This window comes from Hyperolius riggenbachi, chromosome 3 (genome assembly GCF_040937935.1).
Source record: "Hyperolius riggenbachi isolate aHypRig1 chromosome 3, aHypRig1.pri, whole genome shotgun sequence".
NCBI lineage: Eukaryota > Metazoa > Chordata > Amphibia > Anura > Hyperoliidae > Hyperolius > Hyperolius riggenbachi.
In genome coordinates this window covers 224,126,839-224,152,728 of record NC_090648.1, presented here as the reverse complement: position 1 = coordinate 224,152,728, position 25,890 = coordinate 224,126,839, and the positions used below count along the sequence as shown (strand labels likewise).

General features: G+C 41.8%; 1 protein-coding gene across 3 annotated transcripts in view; it reads right to left on the bottom strand.

The window, feature by feature from the left end:
- Positions 1-25,890, bottom strand: part of SCAPER (S-phase cyclin A associated protein in the ER) — a 325,634-nt gene that overhangs the window by 208,214 nt on the left and 91,530 nt on the right. For 2 of the 3 annotated variants that reach the window (XM_068275840.1, XM_068275841.1), the window contains exons 9-11: positions 18,861-19,073; positions 10,450-10,611; positions 8,946-9,018 (exon numbers count right to left, since the gene is read on the bottom strand). In XM_068275840.1, coding sequence (XP_068131941.1) covers positions 8,946-9,018; positions 10,450-10,611; positions 18,861-19,073 — 448 coding nt within the window. The remainder of the gene's footprint in view (positions 1-8,945; positions 9,019-10,449; positions 10,612-18,860; positions 19,074-25,890) is intronic. The other variant, XM_068275842.1, reaches the window with a different exon arrangement.

Below are 25,890 nucleotides of genomic sequence, written 5' to 3'. Positions count from 1 at the left end.
GATCTGGGTCAACAACTATCACTTCCTTAAAGGAATACTGTAGGGGGGATGGGGGAAAATGAGCTGAACTTACCCGGGGTTTCTAATGGTCCCCCGCAGACATCCTGTGCCCGCGCAGCCACTCACCGATGCTCCGGCCCCGCCTCCGGTTCACTTCTGGAATTTCAGACTTTAAAGTCAGAAAACCACTGTGCCTGCGTTGCCGGGTCCTAACTCCTGCTGATGTCACGAGGAGTGTATAGCAAAAGACCAGTATGGTCTGTGCCTGCGCAGTACGCTCCTGGTGACATCAGTGAGAGCGAGGACATGGCAACGCAGGCACAGTAGTTTTCAGACTTTAAAGTCTGAAATTCCAGAAGTGAACCGGAGGCGGGACCAGAGCATCTACAGTATTCCTTTAATGGTCCCTTGTTGGAAAGCAGTGGCCAAAGTAATAAAATCATATATTTTCAGATTCATCCACAAAATTATAATTTTGTTAGTATTACACTCCTGCAAGACTACATAAATTCTACCCTTCTGTCCCTTCGAGCTGCTTTCACAATTGTGGATTTGAGGGGACGCTTTTGAACATCTTCTGGAGTTGCCCAATTGCTGCTCAATTTTAGGTTGCCTCAAAGGCCAAATTTCAAGACATTTCCAGTATCCCAGACTGCTTCCCATGCCCTCTTGCATGCTTCAAATGATGATGCTTTTAGCTGCTCAATAAAGCATTGCCTTTAAGTGGAGATCACCTTATGTATTACCTTGATATCACCTTGGTTAAGTAATGTTTGGACATATTAATGCTTATGGACAGGGTTTTCTACTTTAGTATAGAAAACCTTGACTGTTTTAACACAATATTGGATGGCCTATAGGGGTAATTAAGGAGGGCATCTCTTGATGTGAATCCCTGTGGTTTACTCTGATGGGCCTACATAATAATATGTGGGTCGGTAATCTGTTGTATCCCCGGTCTAGGTGTTACCCTTTGTATTTGAGTGATATTATATAACTTTGAAGAGTCCCAGTTGCGGCCGAAACCTTTCTGGTTAATTTAATTTATTTATGTTTGGAAGCATATTGTTGTTTATATGCTCTTCATTTATGCTATTTCTTTGGATATTTTGCACTGTGACCCGTTGTTTTTATCCATATTTCTGTATTTTCTGTTTCATATTCTATATTCCATGGTGTTTGTACTTTTCTCAAATAAACTTTGCTTTAATAAAAGAAAAAAAAATGTACACCTGAAAACTTCCAAGTGCTGGACCAAAATCCATAAAAAATAGCCAATAGTCCACAAGGTCCTCACGCTGACAATACGAAACAAGTCTTTATCGTTCCATTAGGTATACATTTCATCACAAGTTGACACTCACCAACTTGGTGGTGATCGACAACGTATAATGTAATGTATGCCTAAAGGAACAATAAAGACTTGTTCCTGACTCTCAGTATATGGACCTTGAGGAATATTGTTACGCTGAGGAAGCAGGTAACTAGAAAGTCAGAAACCAAGGTTAGTTACCTGGTAACATCCTTTTTAGTAACCTCCAGGACAGGTCCACCATGAGACGACATAGGCTCCTCCCAGGAACAGGAAACGTCCAGATAGAGTACTCTATAAATTTTAGATCAACCCCTCGATCACCAGTCAACTACAAGAACTGTTTACCTACAAAAAAGGGGTTAATATTAATCTTACATAAACATATATATATACACCTTTATTAGGGTGGGTTACGGACCTGTCCTGGAGGTTACTAAAAAGGATGTTACCAGGAAACTAACCTTGGTTCTTCCATTAACCTCCAGGACAGGTCCACCATGAGAAGATGAGCAAGAATCTTACCAATCTAGGGTGGGTCGACTGCCTGCAGAACTTTTCTCCCAAATGATTGTTGTCTTGCAGACATCAGGTTCACCCTGTAGTGCCTAGAGAAGGTGCTTAGACTTGTCCACCAAGCTGCTCTGCAGATCTATTCTGGCGTAGCACCCGCTCTGTAAGCCCATGAAGTGGCCACTGCTAGCTGAATGAGCCCTAACTGTATCTGTCACAGTAGCTCCTGTAATCTTATAGGATTCCTCTATACAAAGCCTTATCCATTTAGCTATTGTTCTCTTTGACATTTTCTTGCCTTTTGTAGCACCTGAAGTGTTGATGAAAAGAGCTCTAGAGTTCCTAAACGCCGCTACTCTGTCTAAATAGCATATAAGGCATCTTCTGACATCCAAACCCGGCTCTTCATTAAACGATGGTAACACAATCTCCTGAGATCTATGGAAATTTTTAGCTACCTTAGGTAGGAACTCCTCACAAGTCTTCAATATCACTTCATCCTTAAAGAGAACCCGAGGTGTGTTTAAAGAATGTTATCTGCATACAGAGGCTGGATCTGCCTATACAGCCCAGCCTCTGTAGCTATCCCAAACCCCACTAAGCTCCCCCTGCACTCTGCAATCCCTCATAAATCACAGCCGTGCTGTGAGGCTGTGTTTACATCTGTAGTGTCAGTCTCAGCTGCTCCCCCGCCTCCTGCATAGCTCCGGTCCCTGCCCCCGTCCCTTCCCTCAAATCAGCAGGGAGGGAAGGGATGCAGGCGGGGACTGGAGTTCTGCAGGAGGCGGGGAGAGCAGCAGACTGACATTATAGAGATAAACACAGCCAGCTCTGACAAGCTGTTTGTCAGCAGTGTGGCTGTGATTTATGAGGGATTGCAGAGTGCAGGGGGACCTTAGTGGGGTTTGGGATAGCAACGGAGGCTGGGCTGTATAGGCAGATCCAGCCTCTGTATGCAGATAATATTCTTCAAACCCACCTCGGGTTCTCTTTAAGTATAATACAGAAAGGCTCATCGCAACATAAGGCCTCTAACTCGCTCACACGTCTAGCAGAAGTAATTGCTATTAGAAACACAATCTTCATTGTAAGCAATTTGAAAGGAATTTCTGATATGGGTTCAAAAGGTTCTCCTTTTAAGACCTTCAAAACTAAAGATAAATCTAAACTGGGAACTCTTCTATTTACTATAGGCTTCTTTCTTTCTATTGATTTGAAGTACTGGATGATAAGGGGGTCTCTTGCTAACCTTACATCCAGAAAGGTAGATATTGCTGCTACCTGCACTTTTAAAGTACTTAAAGAAATATTCTTTTCTACACCATCCTGTAGAAACTCTAAAACTGTCGGTACTAATTCACCTGTAAATCCTGACTCTTCCTGCCACATATTGAAAGTCTTCCAATATTTCAGGTATATTTTCCTTGTCACCTTTTTCCTGCAGTCTAACAATGTACTGATGACTCTTTCTGAAACTCCTCTTCTCAGAGGAGACCTCTCAGAAGCCAAGCAGACAGGTTTAGATTTGGTATGGAGCTTCCACCTCTTCCTGACCCCTGAGACAGTACATCCCTGTACGGAATTCTCACTGGACCCTCCAGCCTCATCTTTAGTAGGAGTGGATACCAACTTCTTCCTGGCCAATCTGGGACTACCATGATTACTGTTGCTTTGGTCTGTAATAACTTTTGTAATACTCGAGGAATTAGTTGTATTGGTGGAAATGCATAACCCTTCTCGAACATCCAGTTCTGACTGAGCGCATCCACTGCTTCCGCTCCCTCATTTGGATTCAAGGAGTAAAACCTCCTGCACTTTGTGTTTAGTTTGTTTGCGAACATGTCTAACCGAGGACGACCCCACTGCTTGGTTAGGCTCCTGAACACCCTGTTTGATATTTCCATCTCTGAATTTGATAGTCTGTGTCTGCTTAGAAAGTCTGCCATAGTGTTCAGTGATCCCTTCAGGTGTATTGCTGATAATGACAGGAAGTTTTCCTCTGCTATAGTCAATATCTCCATCGCCAGGTCCATCAGTTTTCTTGACTTCGTGCCCCCCTGCCGATTTATATAGGCCACTGCTGTGGTGTTGACTGTTCTGACTTGAACATGGTGATCCTTTAGTATCTGTAAGCTCTGTATCAATGCTTTCTTTATTGCTGTAAGTTCTCTGTAATTTGATGATTGATTTCTTATCATCCTTGGCCATAGACCTTGAAACATCTTTCCTTCCAGATGCGCTCCCCATCCTAAGAGACTTGCATCTGTCGTAATGATCTTTTGTGTTGGTATAGTCCATATCCTGCCTTCGGTGAGTATTTTTTCCGATAGCCACCACTCCAAGGATTTCAACACTGTTATTGGGCATCTTACTTGCCTTTCTAAATCGTCCTGTCTTTTGTTCCAGACTTCCATCATCCAATTTTGCATGTGCCTTGTATGCATCATCGCCCACTGTATGGCTGGTGATGTTGAGGTTAGGAAACCTAACACCTTCATGACTTGTCTTATTGTCATTTTTGGATCTCTTATGCAGTCCTGTATCATTGCCTTCAACTTCGTTATATTTTCGCTTGTTAAGTACATTCTCTCTGTTTCTGAATTTATTATAACTCCTAGAAACTGAATTTTTGACGTTGGTCTTAGGACTGACTTGTCCCAATTTACTATCCATCCGAGGATCTGTAACTGATCTAGTACCTTCCTTGTATGTTCCTCTGCCTTCTGGTATGACTCTGCAACTACCAGTAGATCGTCTAGATATGGAATTATGAGAATTCCCTCTGCATGGAAGTACTTTATCACCTCTGCCATTACTTTCGAGAATATCCTCGGTGCCGATGATATACCGAAAGGCAGGACAGTAAACTGAAAGTGTTGAATAGTCTTCTTTGCTTTTATCGCAAATCTCAGGAACTTTTGAGACGATTCCCTTATTGGAATGTGCCAATAAGCGTCCCTCAAGTCTATGTTTGTCATCATGCAGTTTGGTGTTAACAAGTTCCTCACAGGGAATATTGATTCCATCCTGAATCTTTGATAAGACACAAAGGCCTCGATTCATCAACACTTAGCAAATTTGTTAACAACAGTTTGGTAAAATACCGAATTTGTTAACTTCATTTCAGGATTCATCAAAGTTATCTACAGCTGTTAGCGAACATTCGGTAACGATTCGGTAACGATTCGCTAAAACGGAATAAAGTGCAATTCATTAAAAAGAAAGTGGGCGTGGTTTAGCGTTACATTTAGGATTCGTTATCTCCTTCACTGCTCTGTCGTTATTCCTGTCAGATCATTGCTGACAGAGAAGATGGAGCCATTTGAAGTGGTTATGTATCAGCTGAGAGTGATTCAAAGGCGCAGAAGGGCAAGAATAAGGTCTGCAACCATATAAATTTGTAAGAGAATAGATTTATTTGCTATAACACGACATCTGCATTTCTCTTGAATCATCTTGTAAGAGGACACAGGCAGTGTCAAGGTTAACTAATTTGCTAGCTGCACTATATTTTTTTTAGAAAAGGCTCCTATCAAATTGTGGGATTGTCCCAACCACTTTCAGAATCCTGGTCCAGGTGTAAAGCCCTATTCAGAATGTTGCTACGTAGTGCTCAAAGGACTGCCTTTTACCCACAATTCCATGGGAATCTTATGGCCTTGTGTTAAATTACCACTGTAAAATGGAAATATCGACACGTTACCGAATGGTTACCGAATTGTTAGCGAATTCACACCGAATGAGGAAAAACCTTGATGAATACAACTAGAAATCGCTAAACTTCGAATTCGGTAATTTAACAAACTGGAAAAAGTTATCTCAAAGAGAATGATGAATCGAGGCCAAAGGGGTTTAATGATTTTAAGTTCAGAATTAACCTGAATTTTCCCGTCTGCTTCCTTACCAGAAAAACTGTCGAGTAAAATCCCTGATTGCCAGGAACCGGATTGTCCGGAACCGGCACGACCACGTTCTCGTCTAACATTAACTTTATGATGTTTTGTAATGCTAGCCTTTTCTCTCTGTCTCTTGGAAGAGGAGTGGAAATAAATTTCTTTGCTGGAAGGGATTGAAACGGAATCTTGTACCCCTGGCTTATAAGATTGAGGATGAAATCGTTTTTGCTTATTTTCGTCCATTGGGAACAGAATCCCGATAGACGATCCCCAACTTTTTCTTTGGCGTCACTTCTTTTCTTGACTGTCTTGGTTCCGAGAAAGAAAATTCTTTTTTGGCCCCTCTCTATTAATGGCCCAAGGTTTCCTCCTCTGCTGAGGTTTTTCCTTGTTGTCCTGCCTATTCCTTCTAAAGAATCTTTTGTTTTGTATAAACTTTTTCTTCTTCGGAAATCCCTTTTTTCTATCCGAAGTTCTTTCTAATATTTGGTATAACTGTGTTCCAAATAGTAGTTCTCCATCAAAGGAAATATTGCACACTCTAGCTTTTGAGGCTTGACTGCCTTCCCAGCCTTTCAGGTACCCCAGATCCTCAAAGGCTAATTCATTGTCTTTATTGACCTGTGAGAATGCTGCATCAAGCCTAGGACATCTATCCCAAGTCTTGACGTCTTCTTCCGTGAAAGGAAATCTTTTCATAAATCCCTTTGACATAAATAATTTCCTGTCTGGGTATTTCCACTGACTTAATATAGTATTCTTTGTAGATCTATGTATAGGGAAAGTCAAAGTTTCTCTTGGTTCCATTCCCTGATACAATTGGTCATGCATAGATACTTCTTCAGATTTCTTAGATTCAATATTCAGAGTCTTATTAATTGCTAAAATAAGCTGCTCAGTCTCATCAGCCGGAAATCTAAACCTGGAATTTTTCCTGATTTCAGTCTGGCTGTCCACACTCTTAGAAGAAGAATCCGATTCATCATCATTATCCTCATCTTCTCCTTCCATCTCTTCTTCCTCAGAGGAAGATACAATATGTCTCTTACTAGAAGTTGTACTTTTATTTTTATGTTTAACAGGTTGTTCATGCTGCGATTGCTCTGTATTTGGTATATCAACAGCCGAACTGGTCGTACTAGTACCAGGAATTACTGCCTCTGTTGCCGGGGTCATAGCAGAGGCAAACACTTCCTTTAATGATTTAATTGTCTCAGCCATCTCCGTCTTTACAGCTGACATTAATTCTTCTTTTAAACCCCCTGATTGTTCCTGTATTAACTTCACTAAACAAGGTTGACAAAACTGCTTATTATAAGTATGGGCCACCTTCGTATCACAGAGCGGGCACCGCCTCCTTGGCCTTGAAGGGTCAGTAGACTCTGCGCCCTATAACAACAATCAAAGAAAAAATAGTGTCACCTGTCTTTCTAAAACCAAAGAAAGAACACCCTGGTGATCATATATTCAAAGAGTGATAAGTAGCCCTTAAACCAACAAGGTAAGAACATGTATAAAATATATATATACATATGATCTAGCTGAGGCCATATAACAAATAAATAACCCACCCTATAAATGGTGGAAAGGATATTTCAATACCAGATCTGACATCACTGTTATATATATCTATATTGGCCCGCACACAGACCTCCTATGCTGGCCCCTATAGATATATATACAAACATATACAAAGATGCCCGAGCTATATCACAGCTAAAGTAATGCAACACATATATATCCAGCTATTTCCAATAGCTTATACAGACCTCAGATCAGACGCTAAGCAGGCTCTTATATCAAACTGTACAGTCACATAATAAAGTAACAGACCTCAGTACAGACGCGGCATAAGGCGTATGGCTCATACCATATAGGTCCCCAAGCCTCTGCCACTCTTACCTTTCCTGGTTCCTGCTTAGCGTCCATCCCGCTCCGTTCGCAACATGAAATGCCGAACCATGCGGGCTTCCGGCGTCTCTTCACCAGCACGACCGGAAGTGACGCCGCGTAAGGGCGGAAGTACGTCACTGGACGCCGCCATTGAGGGCAAATCAACCACCTTCCCTCCGGAGGCCTGCGTGACTTCCCACGTCACTTCCGGCGCGCCATTAGCCTCCGCCTTTGGGGAATCATAGACGCCGCGCGTGTCCTCCGGATCCACCACATCTCGGGGCAGCCAGGACAACCACCGGGAGAAGGTAAAACCAGCCTCTCCATACCAGACCCGTACACCTCTCTAGGCAGGTCCACCATTCGCCGCCAACCGGGTCCCAGACACACCTGGTCTGACGGAGTGGCGAGCGACTAGAGCACTCCTTGTTACCTGGAACAGGAAACGTCAACTGGTGATCAAGGGGTTGATCTAAAATTTATAGAGTACTCTATCTGGACGTTTCCTGTTCCTGGGAGGAGCCTATGTCGTCTCATGGTGGACCTGTCCTGGAGGTTAATGGAAAAAGTTCCTTAAGCTCACTAACTCTGCTGAAGTTCATATCAATATTAATCAGTTGCAAGTTTCCAATGGACAACCTATGCACACCTAGAAAAAGGGCCTAAAACCATCTTAAGCATCTGCTCACACTCACGTGTTGCCCCCTCCCTTTCCAATCCACTTCATCAAACAAGCTGGTGGGTAGCCAGAAAGACAAGCTAATGACCATGGAGCTCCAGCACTAGCTAATGGAAACCCACATGAATTTTGACATACAGGTTATCCACGGTTAGCAAACTAGATAGGGACTGTAGGTTTGTTCTTAACCTGAATCCGTTCTTAAGTCGGAACAATGTGCCATCTCTGTCCCCTGTACCTCCAGCATTACCCTTCTCTGTCCCTGTGCTTGCAGTGCACCCCTCTGTGCTCCTCACTGTGTTACCTCTTCTGCTGCCCCCTCTGCCCTCCCACTGCGTCACCTCTGTTCCCCTGTGCCCTCAGTGTACCACAGTAAAATGTCATTTTATCAACTTAAAAAATACATTTTCTTTGATTTTTTTGTTGTTTTTTATTGATTTTCTCAAAAGCTATAATGTCTTGTTGAAAACAAAAAATACAAAATTCTTATTTTCTAATACATATGGGTTGATACCTTGCAAAGGTGGCTAGCAAACATTGATCCTTTTAAATACAGAGTTTTAAAATAAACATTCTTATTCTCAGTTTGAAGTCAACACATGGACATTTATTTTTTACATCAAACACTTCATAGCTTCAGTCAACATGCTACCTTCATAATCTGCTAAAACTTCATTCCAATCCATAGACATCCCACTGAATGACATGCCACTGCCCACACTGGCCTGAAAGAAAAGACATAAAATAATAATACAAGTGTAGGAGGTCTGCAACCTGTCCATCCTTTGGAAAGCTACATAAGTCCCATGTTGTGTTCATTGATATAATCAGAAATCATATCAGAACAGCCATTGTGGCATACTCTGGAGAAGGAAAGGATATTGTGTACAGCATGATATATTCTAATGCCAAGTTAACTTTACCCTATTATAAAATATATCAAACAGTGCTATAGCATCATAGTATTATGAAAAGCTTTTTCCCATTCACCTTTTGTGCCTCTGTAACCATTTTCTAGGTCACTGTTATCATAGGTGCCATGCAAAAATGTGACAATACCGGGACCTTTCAGTAAATTGCATTCCTGTGTGACAAAAAAAGGTAGGGGGCTTAGCCAAGCTTCCATAACCAGATAGCCCATCTTAAAATCTTTCTTACAATTAAAACTTCCAAGAAAACATGGAAAGGGTCTTTAGTTCAGTTTAAATGTATATTCTAAATATTACCACTGCATGTGCAACTACTAACTAAATCTAAATGGGTTAATCTAACTTTTTGCCGATACCAGTTTTAAACTAGCAGAGCCTGCAGCCACTAATGGTGTTGCTTAGGATTGCCAGCTACCATCTGCCACAAGAGGTCACTGTTGGTAGATGTGAGACTGGTGGGTTCAATCATTATAAAAGGCCAACTGCAGCTAAAGGTGTGTGCTCTGAAATGTTTGCTCTAAAAAATACAGTAAACACAGTAAAAAAAACTAATATAAAACATAAAGAGACAGGTCTAATGTCATTTAAATGCATATTAAGAGTTCAATAAAGCCAACTGTTAACATTGCCATATCCTACCCCCCCCCCCCCCCTTTCCATTCAAGAGTCACCATTTACACTCCTCCGCCCAATTACAGTAACCCCCACCCTTTCCCATAGTGTGTTTCAGAACGTGGTAGGGCTGTGCATTATAGTTTCATGCTCCCAGCTCCAGAACTCCTCTTCACACACTGTTGCACGATGGTTCCCTCCTCTGTTCAGCATGTTACATGATCACCTTCCCATTGAGTAGAAAGGGAGATAGCACAATTGTGAAAAGATAAGTCTTGTAGAAGAGACCAGATAGCTATAATACACAATCTCAAACATGGTCTAAAATGCACTCTATATGACGCTATATGGAACAAAGAGTCCATTGCAAAGAAATTTTCTGTGAGGTGTAGGTTTGACATTTATTAGAGAACCTTGATAATTCAGTTCTACATTGAAGATGGCGAGAGGTACTACTTATGATTTTGTTAAGGTACCCCTTAACAGTCATATTCCTACTTATATCTGCAAATCAAGTTCAGATCAGTTTACCTGAACTCAGTCACTTTTTTTGCAACCACTAGCTCTAAAGTACAAAGAAAAAATAACAATAAAAACCATGCACGCTGCACTTACAGAGAAATCACTTTCATTATCTATTTCTATATCATTTTCCTCAGCCTCAATTTCTCTGGTTAGCTGCTCTTCCTCTGCAATAGCACTTGCTATGGCCTCTTCATTAGCCTTTTCTAGACGGTCAGCAAGCTCTTCTTTCTTCGCAAGAACTTCTGCCATGGACTGTGGGAAAAAACAAGGAACAGGGTGACAGAAATCAGGAACATCACAAATTCTGTTGAGTAAACATGCATCTAACATAATACCAATCATATTATCATTTAAAATGACTAATAACCAATATGCATGACAAATACTAGTCATACCTCCTTAAACTTCCCTTTCACTAAAAATAAAGTTTACAATTGTCTTTCTGTAAGTGATCCTTGGAAAATCAGAGAACGGAGGTAGCACAAATTGGCACGTCCTCCAGAATTTGTTATCCGTTTGCCATTGTTTTACTTGAAAGCCAAGGAGAAAGACAATACTTATATAGTAAGATTTTATGGAAAAAGGTGCTAAGGCAAAGCTTCCACAACATACAATATGAATTCATTGTTTTATATCCAAACAGTATACAGTTTACCTCAGAAACATACAATTTATTGGTTCATCTGTAAATTAGTCCTGTTATTTCTAACATGCACAAGTCTACAACACATGCAGAGGCATAATATGAGGTTATGCATGCTGGATGAAAATCATGCATTAATCATAAAATACAAAGCTGCTGTTTGCCTCATAAGTACAAGAACTCTAAGCCAAAACTTTGCTAATGACATACCGATGCCTGAATTACACTTCCTAGTAAAACTAAGTTTGAATAGTAGTCAAGACCCGTTCTGTGTGGGGGGAGATGGGGATATTGCTTGTTTTCATGGTGTGGCAAGGGTTTAGTATTTGGATTTTCATTGCTGTCCTGTGATTTCGTCTGTGAACATTTCCATCACTTCCTGTCCATGTCGGAAGTAGGGAAATCTCTCCATAAATGGGTAGAGACAAGCAAAAAAAATAAATAAAAATAAAGATATTCTTTTCTAGAGGTGGAATGACTTACAGTAGTTTCTGTTGATGCCCCTCATTTGCTGTCATTGACACCATCAATTTATATATGTAAGCCACAAATCTCCTGGGAAGTTCACAGGTACAAGAAGTACAGAAGTAACCCCGCCTATCCCCACTCCCCCCCCCCCCCCCCCCAAAAAAAAGAAAAAAATACTAAAGGATTTCCATACAGTTTAAAACTACAGTAATTATTTGAGACACCTGGGGAGTACATGGCATCATGCATTTCTGCAAATAATGTATAGTGATCTAGGATTTGGGTAAACATCTAGTCATGAAAATGTGATGTGATTGCATTGTGTTTGTTTAAGATGCTTCAGAAGTACAGAGCAGTGCAAAAATATACTCGATGTATGTTGGGTTCTTCATTTTCCAGTGACATTTTATGTTGATCAGTAATCTTTCTCACATTGTTGTCGTTGGAGAAAGGAGGATATTAAAGAGGATTGGTGTAAGAGGGTAAAAGAAGCACTAGTTGGTTTACAGAAGTCTCTAAACAGGCATTGGTGTGAATGAGGTTGTGGTAAAGGTGCATTGGTGAACACAGTGAGAAGCGAAATGCAGAGCACAACACTCCACTCTTTCTACTGGAGAAAGCCAATACACAGCAAGCCTTTGTATGCATCATCCCATAGGCACCTTACAAACCATCTATATCAGTGTAAGTGCACACCTCACTGTTATCTACACAGGAATAAAATAAATGACTAGGTTTTACAATACTAACTCCAGCTGCTATATTCCAAAATGAGCAAAAACATCTAGATTCTGCAGCAACTGTTTTAACAACCCATGCACACTAAAATGGAGTGTTTTAATTTACATTTAAGGGGACACTTAAGTCAAACAAAAAAAAATGAGTTTTACTCACCTGGGGCTTCCATTAGCCCCCTGCATCTGTCCGGTGCCCTCGCCGTCTCCCTCCAATCCTCCTGGCCCCGCCGGCAGCCACTTCCTGTTTCGGTGACAGGAGCTGACAGGCTGGGGAAGCGAGTGATTCTTCACGTTCCCAGACACATTAGCACCCTCTATGCTGCTATATGGTATAGGATATATGCTATAGCAGCATAGATGGCGCTGTTGTGGCCAGGAACGCGAAGAATCACTCGCGTCCCCAGCCTGTCCGCTCCTGTTACCGAAACAGGAAGTGGCTGCCGGGGGGGGCAGGAGGATCAGAGGGAGACGGCGAGGGCACCGGACAGCTGCAGGGGGCTATTGGAAGCCCGAGGTGAGTAAAACTCATTTTTTTTTGTTTGACTTAAGTGTCCCTTTAAGTACATGGTTCTCTCTGTAGCTTACTGAGAACTGATCAACTTGGTGCCAGGTCATTTTTTGTGCAGCACAGGGGGACTCTATTCATGTAAATCACCATGAAAAAAGTATTGCTAGTACTAGGATTAAGGAAAGCCTGGGCAGATTAGTTAGAGGAGGTAAAGCTGTTAGCTAATGTTATGGTCAGGTTAGAATACTGCAAGTGTAGCGTTATTGTTTAGGGTGAGATAGAATGATTAGTGTGAGCAACATTGGGTTTCAGTTATTTGTTAATTTTAGACAGCATTTAAAAAGGTAAGAACCATGTGAAAACTCAGGGTGAGAGTTAGGATTTCATTAGAAAAAGGACTGGGGAGGACGGGGAAGAACTTGATCCATTTTTAGCTGTAAGTTTTGAACCCATTTACTGGCTTAAAGAGGAACTGAATTGAAAAGAACATAATGAATAAAATTGCTTATTTTTTTACAATATTATTTTATAAAGTATTTAGTCAGGGTTTGCCCATTGTAAAATCTTCCTCTCCCTGATCTACATTCTGAAATTTATCACAGAATAAACTCAGCCAACAGACTTCTTCAGACTTTAACTGCTTTAACTGATGGCTTAAGGTGGCCACTAATGATCCAATTTCTAGCAAAACATTGTTTGAGCAATCAGATGATTCTGATCGGAAGAAAAATCGTTCACTACACCATCAGCGAACCAATGTTTGCTTCCTCTCTATCACAACTAACAAGAAAAGTGGATTGGTCAGCTCTTCTTGTCTACCTGTTTATCAGAGTGGTATGGAAGAATAGATTGCACTGTGCCGAAAAAACACACCTCTTTCACCCTTCTGGCTCACCCTTGTATCCTATTTACCTCTTTCTCTGCCTCTCAGATCTCGCACATGCTCAGCAGCGAGATCTGAGAGGCGGTAACAGGATAGGGCATATCACATGGCATCAATGACACTCGGCGAATAAGACGACCCCTGAGTTTTCAGAAGATTTTCAAGGGTTAAAAAGTAGTCTTATACGCCAGATTAATATACAGTATTTTTATAATCGTTCGTAATCGATTGTGCCCATCAACAGAGATTATTTACAACCAATCTGATCAGAATTTCTGATGCTCAAACTAGAAATTGGACCATTAGTGGCCACCTTAAAGTGACTCTGTAACAAAAATTACAACGTTTTTTCTACCATCCTACAAGTTCCTAAACCTATTCTAATCTGTTCTGGCTTACTGTAGCACTTTGTACTATCACGGTCTCTGTAATAAATCAATGTATCTTTCCCCTGTCAGACTTGTCGGCCTGTGTCTGGAAGGCTGCCAACTCTTCCGTGCTGGTCTGTTCCTCTATGCACACTCCAGTGTGTGTTTTATTTACATAAGCCAGCAGCTTCTCTGCTATCTTATCAGTGATAGAAGAGAGCTGGATAAAAATCCTCCTCTGTTAGGCTGTGAAAGTAGCTGGCTGACACATACTGAGGAATTACAAACACAGGCACAGGCAGAGCTGTCTGCAGGAAGCCTGTAATGTTCAGTGCATGAGAGAAGAAGGGGACAGAAGGTAAACACACAGATGATCTTTTGAGATTCAAAAGGAAAGCTGTATACAGCCTGCTTGTGTACGGATGTATTTTCTATGTGTGGACATACTGTACATCAACCTACTTCCTGATTTGGTGGCCATTTTGTTTGTTTATAAACAAACTTTTTAAAATGGTTTTTGACTACTTTTAATGCGGCGGGGAGCGGCGAAATTGTGACAGAGGGTAATAGGAGATGTCCCCTAACACACTGGTATGTTTACTTTTGTGCGATTTTAACAATACAGATTCTCTTTAACACAATTCATTTTTTGCATAATTGTCATGATTTCATTTTGTGCAAAACATCAGTTCACGCTTGTTCTCCAACAAAGCAGAAAACTGCACTACCTTGGCACAAAGTATGTGATGTTCCGTTATTCTAGGCCAAATTTCTAGAGCATTGTTTTTTCACATACGGCACAACCTAAAGCTTAACTTGCTGGTCACAACCAATGTTGCACTGTGCAATTCAAACAACCTCACATTTATATATGCTGATGCCCTTTTCATAACACATGCAGTTAAGAATTATTAACATACAAGTATAACATCATTGTCACATTTCTTCTATAATGCGCTATATAATCCGTTCACATATTCTAGGTATTTGTATCACATTCGCACATGCATTTTGCACTACAGTAGCGGACAAAGCCACAAATATTAACACAGAATGCCACAATATAGAAATACTACATTTTGTATTATTTGGACCATTTCCTTACACGTCTGTAAAAGAAATGATGGAAGTGTTACCTTTTCTGAACAAATACACTAAGAGAAGAAACAATTAGATAAGAGAGACATTAGTCTTCTGATCCATGAAATGGAATGGTGCTTCCATCCTACTGAAAGGGTGGTGGCATCCCAATGCATTAAGCAGGATTATAGTGTTATGATCATCAAAAAAAACAGTCATCCAGCATTCATTCCTAGCACAGCAATCATATGCTAATGTTGTCTACTAACACACGTGTAAAGTACTTTATACTACGGACTTATTCACACAAAACTACCATACTTCTGCCTCCCTTACCTTATTTATTGTTCTCCATTCAGAATTTGGAGTTCCAAAAAGTGATTAAATAGTTTTTTGCCCAATTTAAATCACAATTGTTCATCGCTTTCTGAGTGACCGACTGCAGGCTGCTCACTGCCCCATAACTGCAAGCAGTCTGAACTACAGCCCAATGAGCGTTATTGGCACAGTCCATGTCACGAGGGGATGGGGGGGGGGGGGGGGGGGTTACTGTAGCCAAGCCGTCCTACTGGCTAACATGGCTGTCAGTTTTTAGCAGAGAGGTATGGTTAAAGCGGGTGTAGTAGTAAATATTTACATTAAAACTATGTAAGATACAAGTTTACAGATCAAAAATATAAAATAGCCCTTAAAGGGGCACTATGGCGAAAAATTGTAAAATTTTAAATATGTGCAAACATAGACAAATAAGAAGCACATTTTTTCCAGAGTAAAATGAGCCATAAATTACTTTTCTCCTATGTTGCTGTCACTAGTTGCTGTCCAGTTGCTCCATGCAGTATAAATCTGACAGAAGCGACAGGTTTTGGACTAGTCCATCTCTTCATTCTCAGGGATTTATTTATTTTCAAAAGCACTTAGTGAATGGCAGTTGCTCTGTCCAACTGCCAAAAAACTGTAATGAGCAGGGAAGCTGGCCAGCATAATTGTTTAAATCCTTTTCAGGGAATATCTTTATAAAGAATAAAAGCCTTGCTGAGAATCCCCTATGAAGAGATGGACTAGTCCAAAACCTGTCACGTCTGTCAGATTTCTACTACCTACTGTTAGTGACAGCAACATAGGAGAAAAGTAATTTACGGCTCATTTTACTCTGGAAAAAATGTACTTCTTATTTGTCTATGTTTGCACATATTTTAAATTTTACAATTTTTCGCCATAGTGCCCCTCCTACTTGAGATTTTAAATATGAAATGGCAACTATATATTTAATCTTACTACATGGTTAGCAAAAGTGCCTTGATCTCAGTTTTTTTTGTTTTTTTGCAGTAGCATCCAGCTACGCAGCAATACTTAAAAGAGTGACTGTCAGGCATAAAATCAAAAAATCAGTTATTTATTTTTATCTGGTAAACAAGGAATAAGCATGCTAACCAGGCAATCCAAAAGTTAAAAATTGCTCTTACTTTTATTTTCCATAAAACATTATTCCCCAGTTTCCCTGGCTCTTATTTGGTACATCTACCGCACAGAGAAAGTTGCAGGGCATGCTGGGTTTTCTCTTCTTCTTCTTTACTTTCCCCTTAGACCAGGGGTAGGGAACCTTGGCTCTCCAGCTGTTAAGGAACTACAAGTCCCACAATGCATTGCAGGAGTCTGACAGCCAAAGTCATGATTAATAAAGGCAAATGCATGCTGGGATTTTTAGTTTTATCACAGCTGGAGAGCCAAGGTTCCCTACCCCTGCCTTAGACATAGCTAATGCAGCCTGATTGGCTGAAGCCTCTTTCCCTCCAGTTTTCCCCTCCCACACCTCTTTTCCTCTCTGATTGGCCAATATATCTCATGCTGAGAAGCTGAGAAAAGCAGCTTCTGAAATTAAATCTGATCCATACAAATAAACCAGCTCTGCAGTCACACAATAATGATTTATTACAATGCACTTTCTACTGCAGAGCTGAGTGGGAGTGTCTGAAGACTGAGAGGAGGCCGGGCAATTATACACAGAGTAAGGGAGGAATTTATGTCAGGATTGGCTTCAAGATAGACACAGTTAAAATGGAAAACCTCAAGAAGGATGTTCTCTTTCTTTACTGTAGAAAAATCACTAAAATCAAAATGTGGACAGTGCAATACATATGTTACGTAAGTAGAGCACGTATTTATCTACTTATATATGTGGGTTTTTTCCTGAGATAGTATGGCTGACAGCTCCTCTTTAAAAGCCTGGTAGAGGGAGCACCTGCACAGTACTGCCAGTCTACTACTGCAAGCTTCCTTAATGACCACAATTAGGCCTCTTGCACACTGCACGCGATTCCGATTCAGATTCCCCTTTTTAATCTGTTTTTACATCCGATTCAGATTCAGATTTGCAGTGTGCAGGAAGCAAACTGCAAATCTGAATCGGAATCGGATGTAAAAACGGATTAAAAAGCGGAATCGGAATCGCTTGCAGTGTGCAAGAGGCCTTAATCAGCTTTTACATCTGATTCAGATTCCGATTTGCAGTGTGCAGGGAGCAAACTGCAAATCAGAATCTGAATCGGATGTAAAAACTGATTAAAACGCGGAATCTGAATCGGAATCGCTTGCAGTGTGCAAGAGGCCTTATGCTGCTCTTCCCAGGCCAGTAATGTGGGGTCGTTGAAGCCTAGTGGAGGTAATGGACTGCATGTCAGCATGCAGTATAAGAAGTGAAACCCATAGCACTGGCCATTTTACTGCCCCTAGCACCCAGATTACTGCACGTGTGGAAAGTAAAACAAGCTCCTACTCTGTACCACCTAATGACTCCTACAGCAAGCTATGCTCTGTGTAACGAGTAACGATTTCAGGATTTGAATGATGTTCATTTCCTGCTACACTGAGTCTGGAAATTCATAGCTGGCTGCACACTGAATTGCAAACATACCATTTTATGTCTTTGAATCACAATACGTTTTAAGGAGCACTGATATATTGTTGTAGCAATGTGAAATGAAATTGAAATACTGGTCAGATAGCTTCTCCTCCCCAATTAACCTCACGCATTCACATACAGACCAAAACAAACATACACTCATCATAAAGAATTGTCATACCATACAAGTTGGACATAATTTGACAACTGACCTGAGAGGGATATGGAGGCTGCTATATTTGTTTACTTCAACACAATACACATTGCCTGGCTATCCTGCTGATCCTCTGCCTCTAATACTTTTAGTCACAGACCCTGAACAAGCATGCAGATCAGATGTGTGGATCCTCAAGAGGCTTCCCACTGGCCCCCTACTGCTCGCAGGGACTCTCCTTAACACTTTGGTCCTCTTCTGGGATGAGCACGGGCATGCTGTACCTGTGTGAGCACGGCCAAGACTGCACAGCAGCATGGAGTAACTGGAGTGCCTCTGGCCTACTGCACAGGTGGCCATATTCATGCAGGTGCAGTACAGCCACATTTGTGAAGAGGAGCACGGCCCTGATGTGATGTTGGTAATATTATGGGGTCTGCGCTCAGCAACATGGATCTAGAGGCTTCCCACTTCTTAGGTAAGTAGTTAGTTTTTTAACTTTGTGATGCCTCGAGCATTTTAAGGTTTGACTGCTTTTCCCGCATGCTTGTTTCATGTGATTCAAACACTACAGATGCAAAAAAGATCACCATGATGCCAGGGAACTGGTATTATTTAAAAGTGAATAATTATGGCAGCCTCCATATGCCTCTCAGGTCAGTTGTCCTTCAAGCAATCATTCAACACTCATCTTTCACCATCTGGGAAAAAGTTCCTTAATTCTATAACAAAAAAAAGAGCAGAATAAAAGTCCTTACCAATTTTCCAGCACTCACGTTTGATAGGTCCATATCAGTGCCAGTTTTCCCTCCCTCGGCTCGCTCTGGAATGCAGGTGATCTCAGCTTTTCTCAGCTTAGACAGGGGATCCAAAAACACAACAGGGATGTCCAGACATGGCAGCGATGCAGTTGACTTGGAAGGGAAGGACCCCAATGTTTTTATTTCTTCCAAAGCTTTGTGGACAGAGAACTAAAAAAGAAAAAAAATATCAGCAATTTTAACTTCTTCAAAAATAAGCAAACATATTTGGAGTAAAGTTTTGTTTTATGCAACAAGAAACCCCATTCAGGACACAACTGGCAGTGTATTTATTTTGGTGAGGATGGATTATTGAATAATACTTCAAAGTTCTGCTTGTTTTTTGTGTTCGTCTTTGCGGCATTTTAGACAAGGAAATATGAATACAACTTTTGATATTGTTATGCTTGTCTAGATACATATAATTTCCTCAAAACAATACATATTTACTTGATTAAGTCACTCTGGGTATACATTTTCAGAATAGATTACAGGGGTTTAGCAGATGTCATACCTTATGTCACAGCCGGGTTTTTATGCTGATAAACACAGAAAAAAATATGTAGAAATAATTGAAATGCGAAGAAGGTAGCCATCTCATCCAGAAGTCATTACATGTGCCCTATAGCCTATAGTGCATGTGAAGTCTCAATCAGCTGTGCTCATTTCAGTGTAGTACTCTGCATTAGGAGGTAAGTGGGCAGGCACAAAGCAGCAGCAAGAAGTAGCGGGGTAAAGGGTTTCCTATAATCAGCCATCCAAACAAATAGATAACGTATTCATCGCATAGCTGAACAGCCTAGGCTAAGCATCACTGGAAAGGCGGGGCTACATACCAATATACAGCAGTTTGTAGATATAGGAAGTGTTTCTGATGCAGAATCCTCATGTTGCCTATACCAGGAATGGGCAATGTTTACACAGCCCGGGCCACATGCTGTGGACCGCTTTCCTAAAATATTTTCCCTCCTCCCTCCCTGCAGATTCACGAATGGGCGATAAGCGCAGGTTAACACTCACCTGAATGCCTCTTCCTGCATCACGTCTCCACAGCAACAGGGCATCACGTGACACCTCGTCAAGATGTATCATCATATTACATGCTGACGTGTAATACGCTGGCATGTCCTGACGGCGTATCATGTGATGCCCTGTTGCCATGGAGATGCACTGCTGGAAGTGGCTATCAGGTGAGTGTTAATCTATGCTTATCGCCCGCTGGGGACTCTGCGGAGGGAGGAGAGGAATACAGGCATCTAACAGTGGGCCGAATCTACAGTGCATGTGGGCTGAATATGGCCCGTAGGACGTAGTTTGCCTACGGCTGGCCTAGACACACAGCCTCCAATACTTCCTCAGCCAATATCAAACAGTAGTAGGAAGAATCTGCACCAGTAATTAATTAAAAGCATTCGAGTAGAGTCAGCTGAAAACCAACAACAGCCCAAAACAGTGGCTGCTTTTTAGCTGACTCTGTTCTTTCTGTGCTTGTAATGCTTTTGAATGAAATTGCATTATTTTTAATTACTATGTGGTGCTAACTCACCACTACTGTTTGCCTAGTTTAAAGGATCAATGAACTTATAAATAACTAAAATGACTTCCAAATGTTACTGATTAATGCCATCATACTATTGCTTTAATCCTCTGGAGTGGACAGAGAACACAGGACTGCCTATTGTTTACAGTTAAGACAGCAGTCAGTGTGCACACACAGTAAGGCTGTGTCTACACCTGCCCCCTTTGCCAACGCTCCATCAAAACTCACTTTTTCCGACAAGCATATGCTCTAACTTGTGCCATTCCCCTTTCAACCTCTCGTTAAGTTTTACTCTTTAATTGATAACCTAAACACACACTGTCTGTATGTATATGGCATACTTCCCCCCACCTCTTGTTTCCCCCCATTCCTATATATTGTAAGCTCGCAAGGGCAGGGCTCTCTCACCCTTTTGTGTCTTGGAATTTGTTATTAATTTCATAGATTGCACTCTGTTATACATTTTATTCATCATGTTACATCTGTCCTTGTAATCACCAGTTCTGTGTTTTGTACCAGTGTCTATATTGGGTGTATACCAGTGTCTGTATCATTATGTACCCCTTGTTTGTTTTCCTACTTTGTACAACGCCACGGAATATGTTGGCGCTTTATAAATCAATAATAATAACTTCTACATGTCTCTTCTTGTACCCTTCAAAGCTCCCATGGTGTACTAAGGCGTTCAGTACTGACCGGGGATAACCTGGGCATGAGTGTGAAGTACGGTATGTATTCATTCAAATGTTCTTTAATATAAACATCTATAATGAGACAAATGTCTTATTTCAGGAAAGCGTTAAACCATAAGAACTCTCCACAAAAGACACTCTCCTACTTTCTACAAATCGACACATTCCCGGAGTCAGATTTTGCTGTAAGCAAGGCTTTAGGGTGCTGGAAAGTATACAGTGGTCAGAGAAAGTAGGTCTATTATTGATTGATGTTCATTCCATTTATAGATCATAAAAGTGTGCTTCCTTTGTAATCCAGTAGTAAACGCAATACTGTCTGCCTTATCAATAAATCACATTACCCTGGGGGACCTGCAACAGCAGTCTGCTCTCTCGTCCAGGCTAGTGTTATGCTGAGGTGCATGAGGCTTACACAGCAGCAACCTTGTCAGTGGCAGACTCTTGGGATACAGTATTGCTTGCAAATAGCGACATTCAGATACAGAATATAGAAACATGCTGCTAAAATATGTACTAATTAAGGTCACAAAAAATTGGCAATTCTTGTGTGGAAAAATGCAAAGTTAGGGCTGGGACCCACTAGAAGTGCACTTGCCAATCACCGGCGATCAGTGGAGTGCTAATCCAGTGGATTCCTATGAGGGTGGTCCCACTAGCTGCAAAACAATGTTTGCAGCATTTTGGGACCAATCCCTTAACGACAAGCTGTCTTATAAAAACATCCTGCTAGAGCCTCTTAATGGCTCCAGGACGTTTTTATAAGTCAGACAGTGCTGCTGCCGCTGTGCGCGTGTGCACGTGAAAATAGTGGGGGAAAAAAACACCAAAGAAAAAAATACACCTTTATTTCCAAATACTATATTGTCACCAATTGCTAAAGAGCCGTAAAACGCGTCCGCATGACGCGTCTTGCGGACACGCTTTACGGCTCTTTACGACGGGGAATGCGGAAGAAGAGGACGCTTTGCCGGAGGACGACTGGCAGTCGGCCGAAAACGAAACTTAGCCGCAGAGGGAGACCGGAGGGCACCGACGGACCGGCGCGGGCACAGGACGGCTGCAGGAGGCTTGGGAAAGCCCCAGGTAAGTGAATTTTTTTTTTCCCCCACAGTTAAGGTTCCCTTTAAAGAGTAACTGTTATGGCCCATACTCACGAGGGACTTTTGTCACCTCAACACGCGGCGCGCGCGTGTTGCGGCAACAGGTCGCCCGTGAGTATGGGCCGCGCGCACCCCGAACTGTCGCCCGCAATGGGCGCGCACCCCGAACTGTCGCCCGTCGCTGATGTCGCCAGGCGATTGAAAAGTTCAATCGCCTGGCGACAGTCGCCGCCGCAACTCCGCCGCAGCTGTCGCTAGTCCGCGTGAGTACATTCCGGCGGGGGGAGGAGGAACGTCGGCGACAGCTTCCGTCATGCCGCTGGTCCCTCTTCCGCGTGTGTACGCGGAGGGACCTGGCGAGGAGCTGTCGCCGGCCTGTCGCCCACACGCTCACGTGTGCTGGCGACAGGCAACATTTGCTGCCCGTGAGTATGGGCCATAAGGCTACAAAAGCTAATGTAAACCTTTATTCTCCTGTGTTAAACAGTTTAGAAGGAAGCCAAAAAGGCAATACTGAAGTTAAAAATCTCTCATACTTTGTTGTTTGCTGAATAGCAATCCTCTTTATCCCCAAGCTCCTAAGGAGGCCGCATACCAGATACTGCAGAGTATGCTGGGAGGTTTTTTTTCTCTCCACTGCACAGGGAGTGCAGAGAGGTCCACCCCTTCATTTCCCTATCCCGCCCTAAGGCTGCTTTCACAGTGGGACATTACAGGCTCATGTTACTGCAGCCTGTAACAGCACCCCAACTCACAGCAATGAAAAATCAATGTGCTGTTCACAGTGCACATGTTGCATCAGAGTATACTGCAGAGTCTGCGATTGTTCCTAGCCACATGGATAATTAATATTCACTGCACTGTAGTGTTGTCCGGATCATGAACGATTCGGATCTTTGATCCGGATCTTTTTTGTGAGTCGAATCATCCGAGATTCGGTTCACAGTGTATGTCTGGAAGAAACAGGAACTGCAGCTTCTCTCACTCTGCTGCAAATGATTCAAAGAATCGGACCTTATCAATGATCCAATTCGAATCATCCGAATCATTGAAAAGATCTGGACTTCCCAGTATAGAACTAAAACGACTCACCTCTGTTCATCTGACAGCCTCCCCGGGACCATCGCCCGCACCCCCCCCCCCCCCCCCCCCCATACTCCCTGAGTGACAGACAATATGCCCTCTTAGACCAGAGACTGGTGGGAGTGTCTGTGTGTTTTTAAATACAAATAACACAAACATTTTGGAATCCTTTTTTTGTATTTGGTCAGACAATGAACAGTACTCAGAGCTGTCCCTATGCCAAACCTTGCTTCTACAGTGAAGCTTTAACCTGCTTATAGAAAATATCTTCAGCGGTTTGGGAAGTTTTCCGGAGAAAACCTTGGAATGACATGAAGGCTTCTCAATCCTATTACTTGTTGAGTCACTGCCAAAGATTGTACCCTGTAATCCCTCGGATGTTCTTTTGCTTCTATGCCTGTGCTGGTGATGACTTCCTTGAAAACATGTTCTATACAATGAAATCATTCAGCAGAAACCCTTTATTTACTATCGCACTGGGTCAAAATACAGACTTATTTTTCACCCTTTGCATTTCTTATAACCGATGAGAGCCTTCACCAGGGCTTAAATGAACTTGAAGTACAACTCCACTTCATAAAAAATGACATTTCTCAGTGCTGTATTAGTACTTTTGTTACTAAAAATGTCCATTCTAATTCACTTTACAGGCAGCAATTATTTTCTAAACTGGCCTGGAAATTCAATTGCACTCCTTTGCAACTATGACAACAGTATTCTGCTTGGTGTGCAGATCTGGCCCTTTGATGTACAGAACATCCTCAATGCCTCGTCTTTCCATACGTTTATTTTTTGACATAGCAGAAAGTAAATGCTCACCAGTCATTGTCAACATTCTAGCATTTAAGAAGACCAGGACATCTTTTTGCACAACATGCACTGTTCAAATCATTTCGGGTACCCTCATAATACATTTCCTGCTAGGTAAACACTGCAACAGTTCTAGCTAACACATACACAAAAGACATGGGCTATCATTCATAAAGCATTTCCGCATGCGGAAATGCTTAAAACAGCTGACTTTACCGAACACTCAGCAAGTTCGGCATTCATAAAGCCTCTTTCCGCATGAAAAACTGACACTACCGAGCAGAGTGATAAATCACCCCCTTGTGCGGTGATTATCGGAACAAATGTAACAAAATGTTAATTCATAAAGAATTACGCAAGCGGTATGTGGACGGGAAATACCGCTCCCTCTGATGTGGCGATACTAATGTAAAGTTAATGGAGACACAGACCTCCCAGGCAGCTGCAGTAGAGCGGAACACGGAGAAATGTATCAACTCGGCTGCTTCCTGTGTCTCCGCCTGCCTGCCGCCAGCCTAGTTCGGGGAATCTCCACACTGCTATCGCACCTGGATACATTTTTATGAATGCCCACCCAGACGTCTAAAATACCGGCAGCGGTGTTTTCCCGCATTAATTCTCCTTACCGACAGCTCCTTCATGGATGATACCCATGGTAAGGACTGAAAATAAGGACTTCTATAAACCTGTAGCAGGGTCTACTTATAAAGCTGAGAAAATGCAATACAATACTACATATTTTTGTTCTAAATCATCATTTGACTTATTCACCATATTTATAAAAAGTACCAAAAAGGTGCCAGTATCACAATTTTTTCTGGTTTTTGCAGAGTTTCCTGTGAGAGAAGTGGGAGACAGGCTCCTCTATACACTCGTGTTGAGCAATGTGTGTTCAGCTAACGGCCGCAATAGACTCTGCAAAAGCAGCTGACAGATTGTTACTTGTGAGCAAATTCTGCCTGGATAAAGGGACCCTACGTGGCTCCGAAACATTGGCCATTTGCTTTTTTTGGAACCAATAAAGTATTACTTAGGATGTGCCAGCTCCCGATTGTATTGCATAGCACATAAAGGCCATCACCCCTCTCACCCGTCTGATGCATTCCCTTTCAGACATATTGGGTTTGATCCATTAGTGAGGACAAGACATTTCCTCTATCCTGCTGCAAATTGTTCACCAAATAATGCAAATACGTCTTCATCATTTTAATAGTAGACTCAACAGTAGTGGAGAGCAGAGGAAGAATTTCTCTGCATTTGGATTTGTGTACGTCATTAATCTCTGCTTCTTTTGTTACTTTATTGCAATTCAGAGGGGGATTTTCTTCTACAATTTTAAACTGCTTGTTAAAGAGGAACAGTGAAAATAATGTAATAAAAAATGGCTTAATTTTTACAACAATTATGTATAAATGATTTAGTCAGTGTTTGCTCATTGTAAAATATTTCCTCTCCCTGATTTACATTCAGACATTTATCACATGGTGACATTTTTACTGCTGGCAGGTGATGTCACTGGATGGAGATGCTGCTTGCTTTTTTAGCTGTTATTTCCCACAATGCAACAAGGCTCCTACAGTGTGATGTCAGGACCTCAGAGCTGTGAAGCGCTGACATTACACTGTGGGAGGGGTTTCACCACAAAATAGGGCCATACAGAGCCCTCTGATGATCCGTTTGAGAAAAGGAAAATATTTCTCATGGGGAAGGCGGTATCAGCTACTGATTGGGATGAAGTTCAATTCCTGGTTACGGTTTCT